Source organism: Rhodnius prolixus, unplaced genomic scaffold (assembly GCF_049639745.1).
Source record: "Rhodnius prolixus isolate KJV_2025 unplaced genomic scaffold, Rpr scaffold_6, whole genome shotgun sequence".
Lineage (NCBI taxonomy): Eukaryota > Metazoa > Arthropoda > Insecta > Hemiptera > Reduviidae > Rhodnius > Rhodnius prolixus.
The window spans coordinates 8414393-8427144 of NW_027411634.1; the positions used below are offsets into that span (position 1 = coordinate 8414393).

General features: G+C 30.6%; 1 protein-coding gene across 7 annotated transcripts in view; it reads left to right on the top strand.

The window, feature by feature from the left end:
* The window catches only part of LOC141461275 (annexin B9-like), a 28029-nt gene that overhangs the window by 13493 nt on the left and 1784 nt on the right, over window positions 1-12752 (top strand). For 4 of the 7 annotated variants that reach the window (XM_074142179.1, XM_074142183.1, XM_074142184.1 and 1 more), the window contains exons 4-11: window positions 3812-3861; window positions 9079-9255; window positions 9343-9457; window positions 10139-10228; window positions 10344-10423; window positions 10534-10606; window positions 11123-11296; window positions 11692-11873. In XM_074142179.1, the coding sequence (XP_073998280.1) occupies window positions 3838-3861; window positions 9079-9255; window positions 9343-9457; window positions 10139-10228; window positions 10344-10423; window positions 10534-10606; window positions 11123-11296; window positions 11692-11873 (915 nt within the window). In that variant the 5' untranslated portion in view covers window positions 3812-3837. Of the gene's footprint in view, window positions 1-3525; window positions 3862-9078; window positions 9256-9342; window positions 9458-10138; window positions 10229-10343; window positions 10424-10533; window positions 10607-11122; window positions 11297-11691; window positions 11874-12752 lie in introns of those variants that run through there. The other 3 variants (XM_074142185.1, XM_074142182.1, XM_074142181.1) reach the window with 3 other exon arrangements.

Here is a 12752-nt window from a genome sequence, read left to right on the forward strand (position 1 = left end):
TTCGCATACCTTTTTCATACGCAATAATACTACTACTACCTCTTTCTGTTTTGCTAACTATAAAAAAAATGCACAGCTGAGCCTGAAGTAATATTTTTCCCATTCACAATCTATTTTTCTTGTTTATATTTTTATTCATGCTATTTTTCTTCTTCTGAGTTATTAGAATCTTTAGATGCGCTTAATTCTTTTATATAACGTTTATATATGGCTAAATACCAGAGACTAACTATGGATATGAACACATACAACTTTTAGAAGTAACCAGCGGTCTTTTAAGCATCAGAAATGCCCTGTCTAACTTACATGGTTTCTACTTTAGAGTAAATAAAAATAATTAAACCTTATTTTTTAAATGATCGACATGCAGGGGATTTCTTTAGGATTACTAATTGCCTGGAATGCAGACTATTTTTTAAGGGAATTTTTCTTTGTATACAAAAGATGATTAAGGCTGGAAAATTGAGAGAACTGGATCACATATGAACAGAATAGAAAAGACTAGAGGCCCAAAATTAATTATGAACAGGTATTTCAGGAGAAATAGGTCCCTAGGGTTCCGGGATTGGGATGGTTGGAAGACTCAATGTTGATCTGGCCATCCTGTATTGGGAAAGTGAAAGTTCTAAAGTTGGAAATATCTTGCAAATTATTAAAATAATTTAATGTTTTCTTGTACCTCTAGGATTAGAAGTTACGAAACCTGTGTTGCAAGGAGAATAGGATCATGTTAGTTATAAACAATCTACATCATTTCTTTGAATAAATTATACTGTATTTAATTATAGTTATCTGGTGCGTCATTATTTGCAAATATTTTTTGTGTTATTTTTTTATATTTATTCTATTACTTATTTAGTCATCGGAACAAGTGAATAATTTATGAACAATTTTTCGGTGATAAATTTTTATCACTCGTTAATTTTTCAAAAAGGAAATTGATAAATTCTCTTTTCAACTTTCACCCGATTAAAAAGTGCGCAATATAAAAAAATGGAGTCCTATCAGTGAGAGAGAAATAAACATTTAAATGATAACCCAACTTTCATTCTACCATTTTAACTGCACCTTTCTCTAATCGTTAAATCTATTTTTATTTTTGCTTTTTATGGGGATGTTAGAGGCGTCAATAATGAAAGTTCGTAGACTTGAGCATCTCCGTTGAACATAAGCTTGAAATAAACTTTTTTCCCTTCAGTTTCCAGTTTAAACTCTCTAATTAGTGGGTCAGTTGCTGGAATCATGTAAGTCAATCTACAACGACTTTTGCTTCCTACAGTTTTCATTATTGTGACACATTTTCTTTTGACTGAATAAAATGAAATTTCTGAAACGAAAATAACACTGACGCGAAAATGGAATTTAAAACAGTCGAATTACCTACCCCAGAACACTCTGAAATCGATATCCACAAAAAAAGTGCCAAGACTTTATCTGAGAATTTGGATAATGTAATAAAAAGAAACTAGCTCAGATAATCTCGATTAATAAAAAATGACTCTAGACATTCATTCTCATTCAGCAAAATCGAATTTTCAGTTTCGTATTTACTTTGCATCAACTTGATGGATAGATCGAAATCTCAGAAAAGCCTTTTTTGAGCTCGATTGGTTTCCCGATTTTTGATCTGGTTGAAATTTTTATTTATTTAGTTCATTTTGGTTAATAGTTCTATCAGGAATTATTTATTTTCCTTGAGGATGAATAAAATAAGAAAGTAACTAAAAACTGGCAAGAGAAGTTTTAGTATTAGCCAAAAAAAATTATGATTTCGTGAATTAGAAGAGAATAGAATGTTCCTTGCTAACCAATTCTTCTACGCTTCCCTGCTAGTGCAGTCGGAATCAATAGAACACACTGCCCCACTCTGTACCATACAAAACTAAAAATATCTACGAAGAGTCCAATGTGGGCGTTGAAATAAACCAAGTCCATTGACTGTTAGCTTTCTTACACATACCCTCAAACATAATGCTACAGTCCATATTTATGTCAGTATAATTCTGTATGCATTACACCAACGTTAATAAACAATTGGCGCGTAAAAACGTGACCTCTTGTTTCGCGCCATTTACATTTTGCAAGAGAAACTTTCATCTTCCTTATGCGGTTGATTTCCTTCCAATCTGGCAGAGGTCAATGAACTCATGTTTTCCTTCCAATAGATGTTTTAACAGTCAGGCTATTTTTTTTTGTTTTTTGCAAATTTCTATTAAGGATTTTACCCTAAGCTTCTTATGGATTTCCAGTGGATATAAATGCTAATTGTTGAATGGTAGAGTAAATTACTGAACAATTGTATTCAGACTGGCGATTTTCTTGAAAAATTAGTCAAGGTTCTTTAAAGTTTGGACTTACACAAAATAGTTCTGCTACTTCAATTAAGAATATTTTTCAGCATTTTATAGGGTTCGTTAGAGCAAAGCTTCTCATTTCTTAAAATTTTAAAGTTTAAGAGAAGTTCACTTTTGTAAGCTAGAATTTCGAGAAATTGCAGTACGAGATATATTTTATATTTAATTATTTACAGCTTCTCTGACATTCGTTCTTATATCACATTATATAAATCCCTTGTAAGACCCCCATCTTGAATATGGTTCAGTAATTTGGGGTCCGTTTTACAAAGTACAAGTTCTTTTGGTGGTTGGCTTGCTGTTTGAAAATCCCTAAAGAAACCCTTGCCTATTCCGATCTACTCTCAATATTCCTCCACTTACCACCAGAAGAATTTATTATGATCTCTCTTTCCTCTGCAAACTTCTCCATCTCAAATAGACTGTCCTTATCTTCTTTCTCTAATTTCTTTTAATATTTCATTCCTTACTACACGACATTCTTCTCCGTACAATGTACCGTACTGCAAACGTAATTACGTTTTTTACGCCCCTATGATGTGGATAACCAATCATTTTAACTTAGATTACTTCAGCTCAGATATATGTACATACAAAATTTTCTAATTAAAGCCAGATGTCAACTATTTCTTTGAACTGCATTATTGTATAAATTTGTATAATAACCTCTAAAAGGTAAAGTAAAATGGTAAAGCCTAATTATAAACCTAAATTATAGACAGAACTATTTGTATTATTTATGTCATTAATATTGTTGTTTCTGTAAATTGGACATTGGTCCGTTTTTTATTTAAAAATAAAATAAAAAACGAATTATCAAAAGTATATGTAAAGGTCAAAGTGTATGATGGAAGAGTATTTTGCTAATGTATAAACTTAGTTGTTAAAAACCTTGACTAGGTAATATGCAGAGCGGAACTGGTTACATTCGTATAACAAAAGCCGGCTAAGAGAAAATCAACTAAAATAGCCGGAGCTTATAAAACTCCTTTAAACGAGTTTATTTATTCAATAAGTTTTAACAAAACTGCATTCAGTTGGAGATTTTTAGCGAGTTCTCTCTCTTCTCAGTTGTATATTTTCATGACCTTCCTCTTAGCTTAGAGTGAATGTTGCAGTCTGGCCCCCACCATTTCTTGTTTGTAGTAATACAAAAAAAAAATAGTAGACTGACTCAGACTGATGTCACGACATGAGAATCGAGGTCTGATCCCTCCACTGTAAATACCGGCAGCGTCAATTCTGTACAATTAGGAGAAGGGATTTCTATTCTCAATTTATTATTGAACATCTAGACGTTCAGAGGTTCAGTTCGTCGAAAAGAAGCTAAACTATTCATTGGTACTAACAGTAGCATTTTCTGATACAATCATTTTCAAACACTAAGTGTTTATTGTTTAATTTGTGTTATTTTGATTTAAATTCAGTGTCAAATTTTTTACTTATTTTTTCTGTAGGAAACCGAAGCAAGAACCAATCAAAGATGTCACGTTACTATCCAGGACAGGTACGTTTTCTAAGACTAAATTTCTTTAATTATTATTTATCTAATCATCTATAACTTTTAACCAGCTGTCTACTATTCTTCTTAAATATTTTATTTTACTTTTATTGATTATTTTATTTATTTATTTTTTGTGAAAAATTGTGAATTTGTTAATTTTATTCATCTAGGAAAGCTTATGTTTTTTATTTCTTAACTATTTCGAATCCATTTGTAGTGATATTCTTTCAACGGGTACATAATATAGTATGATTTCCAATTGCCCTGAATTCATAATTGAAAACAGTAACCGCTTGTTTATAATACAACTGATAGTGTATAATATAACCAATTATTTATACAGTAAATAAATAAATGGACTCTCAGTTCTAGCGACCATCTCGGTTGCTGGGTAACACTCCCTCTCCTGATGGATTTTGGTTTGTAATACAATCTAAACTCTGGGAGAGACGAAAACAATTTAATTGTGTGAAATTGTCTTTAAAGTATACTCGAATTATATAAGAGTGATAACAATGTTACATCACTTATTCATCAGCGAGACGTTCTATTAAAATCATTTTTATTGCTATAAAAGCTTGAAAACTTAGAAATATTTGTGATATGCTTACTAATAATAATTGAAGGTTGACATTCGACAAAGAAATGGGGATTTTTACAAATTAGTCTTATTTCGCAATGAATGGGGATTATAAGTTAAAACTCATTTAGAACAGTTCAAGAACAAAATGAAATGTCTCCCTCTAGTGTATCATCCATTGGCTTCTATTAAAAAACAAAAATTAAAACGTTTACTAAATCATTTTAGGAAACGGCAATGCTAGACAATGTCAATTTCTTCATTCGTTACAGGATGCTTATTCTCATCGGTGTTTTCATTGCCATCGGCTTCGGATGTTCAACGATTTGCAGAGACTGGTTAAACAGTTTAGCTTTCGTATTCGCATCACTGAATCCAGGTTTTTGTTCTCGTAACAAAAAACTTTAAGCCATAATTCAGGTCTGACAGCCACTCCCTACTCTCAATTACATCTCGGCCCGACCTTAATAATTTTTTTCGATTCTTGAATATATGCACTTTGTGTAAAAAATAAGTAGCTTCTAGAAAGTTACAATGTTTTTGTAGCTTAGGTTTTTTGGGGAGTGCGCTAAATAAAAAATCAAATCTGCGGCAACGATAAAAAAAAATCCTTGAGCCTATTTAGCTTCAATTAATTCACCTCCGTCCTAAAAGAAACTTCCGTTATCACTGTGGGAAAATATTTACATTTAATAAAAGATTGTTTTAATGTTATGAAGTTGTAGCTAAAAATAGCGCTGTAAAAAGTATTAGTCATCAAAATAGTTGAAGGTTGATTTAACAACAGTTTTGGTTATTAAAAAAAAAAAACAGGTTATGGAAATGAAAATAAAAATAAACAAATCCTGTTTTAAGGAACACTTTTTAACCATCCATTCACATCCTGCCATACTTTTAGTGTTCATCTTTTTTTATATTCCTGCTTCTCGTTTAATTAAATCTAAAATCAAGTTTTCTTTACATCATAGTAAGAGAAAGAATTGCATTTATGTCAATTTTACACTTTCACTCTACTCTAATCTAGCAATATCATTTAATGAATCAAAACGTTTTAGTAGAATCCTAAAATGGCAAGTTAGTGTACGGGCTATAAAATAAGAAAATAATGAGGATGCTAGTTGTTATAAATAACTTAGTGCTACAATAATTAGTGGTTATGCCACATCTTATGCCAAAGCGCTGTTATCTGTCTTTATGGGAAGAGAATAGTCGCAATTAATTACTAACACGACTTAATGCATAATTTAAACTTAATTTAAATGTTATAAAATAACATTAACTAAATAAAGACATAAACGGACAAATAATTTATTTCTCTTGTCAGACAAATTACACACAGCTGAAGATAGAATGAAAATCTATGTAGTCCAGGCCGGTCTTTTTTTACAGCTGCATCTTTTATAACATCTTTTGATCTAGTTTGTCACCCAAAACTGGTGCACTCATGCTAGGATTCTTTGCAAGTCGAATTTTCTTTTTCATATTTAACATTGGGTTTTATTTGTTGATTACTTTTTAATGGTCAACATAGACCGTAAAAATGTGGTCAAAATGTTATAAAGTCGGTGCAGGTGCCTTGAATATCATCACGCCTACCTTCCTACATTTTGAGATTTAATTAGTACTGCAAGTTATTTCTTCTCTACCATTAACATCTATTGTGTTTAGATTTGAAGGAGGTAAAAATATTTGTAAAAAGAGATGAGATAGAAGAGAACTTGGACCTCGAGATGAAATTCCATTGTTCTCACATACCCAGAGTTGTCAGTCTAAAACAGCCTTGACATACTTTGTGAAACTGTGCCGAAGCAGTAGTAGTAGGATTGTAATAGTAGAGAACGGATTGGTTAGAACCGAGCTGGCTCTTGGTCGATATTCGACACAACTTATTTACTAGAGGGGGTTGGTGGAGGAAAACTCTTGCCTTTATGCCCCATACCAAAGAATCAGGTTGTCATTGACGTCATCACCAAAGTTACGTTGGCGCCACATTAGGAAGGAAGAGTTGAGCTGTTTCTTTTCTATTTTCTTAGAAAGGGAAAATAAGATTATTCGTTTTCACTGATACCAATGGATTCTTATCACGTTCTAAAGTGGATTTAAAAACTTAAATACTAATAACTTTAGTGATACAGTTTTACTTTCGTTTTCATGAAATGGTAAGTGGTGCGTTTTTAAAGATGCCAAATTTCTTTTTTAGAGATTTTCTAAAAACCCCTATGACAGGAAATTTGAATTCTTGAAAAATTAAAAGTTTCACTCTCTACTCAGATTAAGATATACAGATCTCTTTTTCTTGCAATATTTGTCATGAAAATTTATTTTCTGGCGTGTTGAAAATCACCATATTTTTTATTATGAAGCTAACTAACATTTAGTTAGGAGAAAATTCTTGGGTTAGAGCTTGTTGTAAATGAGTGAAAATGCCCTGAGCAAAAAAATAGAACGTTTAATTTATTCAGTTCTCCTAGATTGGATTTCGGTATCGTATATTTAATAAAGTGTATTTATGTAGGTGAAAATAACTTAAAATCGTTTAGAATTTCTTAACAAATGATTACATAAATGGACTTGACATCTAGGTGGATCCAAAAAAAATGCCAAGCTAAATGCATAATATTGTAGAGAGACACCCATGTCCAGTATCCCACTAGAATTTACTTGCTTACATTCTTCAATATCTACACCACTATCTTGTGTTTCCTACATTAAACTACCCACTCAGAACAAGCAAACAAAAATTAGCTGTTATAATTTATGTTCTGCTCCCATATCTTCACACAAAATTAAAACAAAAATTAATTACTGAATAAAATACTTTAAACCAGAAAAAACTCAAAAGATCCTTTTAATTCAGCTGCTGAACAGATTTATGAATTCAACCAGTACATGTTATTTATTTATTATTGGGATAAGTGGCGAGTTGTGTTCCCCAAGGCACGAAGCCAAGAGGCTTATTGTACCATGAACATTGTGAGAAAGAAGTTTGAATGAACCTATTATTCACTTGCAAGAAGAAGTGTGTAAGATCCGTTTTATAATCCAGCACAGCCTGAGGCCCTGGACCAGCCCCTAGTGTGACTCATAGGTTAAATGAGCTATACGTGATTACATAATTCTCGCATCTTTGTTTTGCTTAAATACTTTATCCTTATTTTTAATCACTTTTCTAATGTTACTTTTATTATTATTTAGCCTAATTTTTTAACAGCTGTAACCTTGTAAGTTATCTAAAGTTGAATTTTTGTTAATGAAGAAGATATTTTGAGTACAACAAAAATGCTTAATTTGAACAAACTGCTCAGAAAAGTACTGATAATTCTAGTAGCTCTTTGTAATACATTTTAATTTGAATTAATAGTACTCTATTTCGAAAGTACTTTTACTTTCACCCTTAAATTAACCAGTCATCATTTTGGAATGTTGCATGACTCAACTGAGGATGTAGGTCATTATCTTTTCCTGGCATCGTTTTAATTAACTTTAATGATCATGCAGTATAATTACGCCTTGTTTAATGTACTCCTATGTAAAAATGCTTATCGGATTTTTCTGTTGTATTTAGTATTTTTCTTCATCAGTAAAAAGATACAAAATCTAGTTCTTGTTTGTTTTAGAAAATAGTTTAAAAAAAATACTTCTAGTTTAAAGCTGCAGTTCAGCATAATTAGAAGATTTTTAGAAATATCTTCATAGGGTAGAAAACTTTAAATTTAATTTAATAAATTTTTAATCTTGAAAAATCCAACAAATTCTTTTCTACAGCATTTCATTCATACATACTACAAACGTAAATTGTAGCATCCATCTGCTTTTAAAGATTATCTCTTTTACAATTCATTGTTTTAATAATTGAAATAATTTCTCTCAAAGTGGAACTGCGTTGTTGCATTACAAATTGTGTGAAGTAAACTTATACCTATTGTAAATAAATACGTCATGTATGACCTTGTGAGGGACCTTCAATACATTTTATACAATAAACTTATAGATGTTTAAGTTTGCAGGGGGTTCCTAAAATAAACTTATAAAGATATTCTTTGATTAAACATGAAAATAAATATTTATGTTTAATTAGGTTCCCATGAAATTATAGATTAAATCTGAAGTCCTTTATTAGCTGTGACCTGATTTGTCATCCAAGTATGTTACTGGATTACTTGCAGAACATCTTATGTTTACTTGCATTTTTATTCATCCAAAAAAGAAAAAAAATCAAATTTCAAGCTCTTAAAGAACCCTGATAACTATTCTGTGTGCGCGAATAGAGCTAAGATGAAGTTGGTTACACATAACTACCTCCTTGTTTGTTCTTGGTGGGCTTGGTGTAAGTCATAACAGGCCTGTAGGGTTGTTAAGAACCTCTTCATATGAAGGTAATTTCTCTTAAAGGATTTTATGCCTAATCTCCTAGAAAAAAAGTAATTGAAAAGCACACGCTTTTTTTAAAAAAGCGAATCAAGTATCCAGTTAAGTTTGACACTTTTTTAAGTTTTCAAATATTAAATGTCTTCAGACCTTATTATAAATTTTAAGTCGTACCATTTCAAATATTTAAAAATTTCATTCCATGAGTGTTTCTTTTTATTTTTTTATGTATTTCGTTTAGGTATATTTATTTATAATCTACTTTATTTCAGTCAAGGGGCACTGTATTGCCAGCAAGTGATTTCGATGCAGGTAGTGATTGCGAAGCACTTAAAGCGGCAATGAAAGGATTGGGTACCGATGAACAAACTATTATTGATATTCTTGCTCACAGATCCATCGAGCAGCGTCTAGAAATTGCTGAGAACTATAAAACAATGTACGGAGAGGTATGTAGGCCTTCATATACATTTATTATATATTATAATAAATATACATAAACCTATGACAAAAACCTCTCATTTAATTTTTTGTAGGAGTTAATATCTGCATTAAAAAGTGAACTTGGTGGTCATTTTGAAGATGCTATTGTCGCTTTGATGACATCTTTACCAAAGTTCTATGCCAAAGAAGTCCATGCAGCTGTTGAAGGTACAACGTTAATTAGTTTAATAACTTAAAAAAACTTTAATAACTTGAACTTGAAAAAGGCTTCACAAAAATAAATGTCGATGAAAGTAAGATGATTCTCATATACTACATTTTTTTAACGAAATTGTTTCTTAAGTGATTGCTTGTGGACTTTTAGAAAATAATTGTAATTTCATTTTTGAATCGATGAATATAAAAGTGGCTAGGCGTTCATCCTATTTTCTTTTCATATTCAGATGGCATTTCAATCTTCTAATCTGGTCCATCAAGTTTGTGAGACAAAAAGCTAAACGTATTTTTAAAATTTACTTACTGATTTTAAATAATTAATTGTTTTAGATTTGTATAATTTGGGGCAAAATAAGAGTAAATTCTGAAATAATTAAACTATTCTATTAAGTTATTTCAAGATAGTCGCGTTTTATTTCTTTCTTCCACTTAGAACGCCAGCATTCTGTAAACAAAGAATGACCCTGACTGACAATGAATATTTTCTTAGGAAAAAATGGATATGGACTACAGAGCCAGTTTCTTTTACATGGCTTACTTACATATCAGAAGCGTTTTTCTTTTCTCAAATGAAATTCATATTTAACTAATGAATTTTATAAATATGTATTCAATTAATTTAGTCAAGTGTAAATGGCTCTAACTAAAATTATTCTAAAAATCATTTGGCAGGAATGGGTACCGATGAAGAAGCTTTGGTAGAAATCCTTTGTACACTGAGTAATTATGGAGTCCGAGCGATTGCAGCCGCATATAAAGAATGTAATTAATGAATTAAACTATTTAACTATTTTATGTCGTTAATAAGTTTTATTTGAACTGTTTCGTTCTTTTTATATTTCAATAATTTTAACATTAGATATTTTTTCCTCAATAGTGTACGAAAATGAAATGGAAGACGATTTGAAATCGGATACTTCTGGAAGTTTCAGAAAATTATTGGTTTCACTTTGTACAGTAAGTTTATTTATCTATCTTATTAATTATTGCTTAAATGTGTTGGTGTTTGTAATTACTACGTACAAGAGAATCAGAGTTTGACAACTTTTGTTGTTGTATGTTATTAGGCGAACCGAGACGAAAATGTTGATGTTGATGGAGATGAAGTCAGTGCTGATGTTGAAGCTCTTATTGCTGCAGGTTTGTTAATAAATTGTCTTTCATCAGAAGTTATTATTTTTTGTTCAATGCAAACTTTTATTTTCCCAAGGAACAAAAAAGTTTGTACGCAGAATTAGAAATGAATCCTTACGAATTGCATGCAGTAGTACTGCTTTTATTTTTCCTGAAACTCAATTTTATAAAGTTGAAGAATTAAAAATCAAAATCTCATTTCTACGAATAAATATATTGATTTGTGGTTAAGGATCCTACACGTATTGGTAATCTTAAGTTGCGTTTCATTTATCGTGTGATTAAACATTGGAAAATCCTTTAGAAGTATGTTTTTAAGTTAGTAGCAGTTACAAAAAATTGAGTGAATGGATATTGTTCGACGCAAAAAAGTTATTTAGAAAAAAAAAATTAGTTTTTCACGTATTGAAAAAAAAGGTATTGGATAATTGCTGCTTCCAAATTTTATAAAAAAAAAAAGTATTGATAAGGAAAAGCCATTCTGACGTTGATTTTAACTTCTTTTTTCTTTTTTTTTCCTAGGCGAAGCTCAATGGGGTACTGAGGAATCTACATTTAATTCAGTCTTGGTTTCCAGATCATATGCTCATTTAAGGAGAGTATTCCAAGAATATGAAAGTAAAACTGGCAATACTATCGAAGATGTTATCAAAAGTGAAACTTCTGGAGCACTTGAAGATGGATTCTTAGCTATTGGTTTGTAAATTTTGTAAATATAATTCATTAGTACTCATTAGTAATTTTGAGTTTAAAGACCACTTTTGCGTCGCTACGGCGATGGAATCTTTATTTACGTTTCTCTTTAACATTGTTTGATAATTAAGCAATAAATGTAGCTCGATAAATATTGAGCATATTTTTTTGTTTTGTAAATACTTTGCAAAATTGAAAGTTTCCAAAAATCTGAAGCTTAACTTTCTGGATATTTAATTTAAAAAGGCATTTCTATTTACTACAATTATAATTAGTGTGCAAGACGTATTCAAAATTTTATGATTTTTTTCAGCATATAGCTTTGAACTTGTCGCCTAAATTTATGTTGAGTTTTCGCTGAAGGAGATGTATCTGATAGCAACTGTTTTTATTTTTAGCTAAATGTGTAAAAAGTAAAACAAAATTCTTCGCCGAACGTCTAGAAGACAGTATGGCAGGAATGGGCACAAAAGATCGTACACTGATTCGAATCGTTGTCGGTCGTTCTGAAATAGATTTAGGAGATATTAAGGCTGAATATCAGAAAATATATGAGACTCCATTACAAGAACGTATCGCTGTAAGTATATTGAAATTTATAGTTCATTATAAAAGGTTAGATTGGATTTGGGAACTTGAGGTTTACTTACTTTAATTGAAATAAAAGTTAACCAAACTACATCATGATGTCTGAATTACTAAACTCTTCTAAACATTAAGTACATTCCGGTTAGTATTAAAGGGAACTTGTAAAACTCTGAATCATCTAGAAAGTAATCGCTAAGCTGGAAATTAGTTTTCATTTCAACAAAAGATGGAGAAGTAATTTGTTTTGGTTTTAATAAAATCTGCTTGCATTCCGATGGGGATGGGTTCAAAACATCCGTTTTTCCAGTCTAAATTTGACAGTTCTAAATCTAATAAGTACTTTTAAAATGAGTAATTCATCTATCTTTTATTGTTGAGGGTACCTATAAGCCAAACATCGAATTCAAATTTCCTCTCTTTTTCATTAATTTATTATGCAATACTAAACACGTACATACCCAAATACAGGATCTCAAATCGTGTGTTTCTGAAGAAAACTAACTCTGAGATTAGGAAAATCGATATTACTCATACATATACATATACAGAAACAAAAAAAAGTAAGTAAAGTAATCGCCTAGTTTTTGAGGCGGGGCTTTAATGTCCAACTACCAATTTATACCGAAATAAATGTTTTCGCTAAGATAAATGGATATATTTTTGAGCAAATAATGAATTATTATAAATACAGTAAGTTCATTATAATTCACTTAATTATGTGGTTTTAATGAAGTTGATGAAAACTATGTTTCCAAGGCCTCACTTCAAGTTTCCCAAACCACTTTCTAAGAAGGATATTCCTAAAGAAAACTTTATTTAATCTTTAAAAATAAAATAATAATAAATAAATAAAATAAATTTCTTTGACATA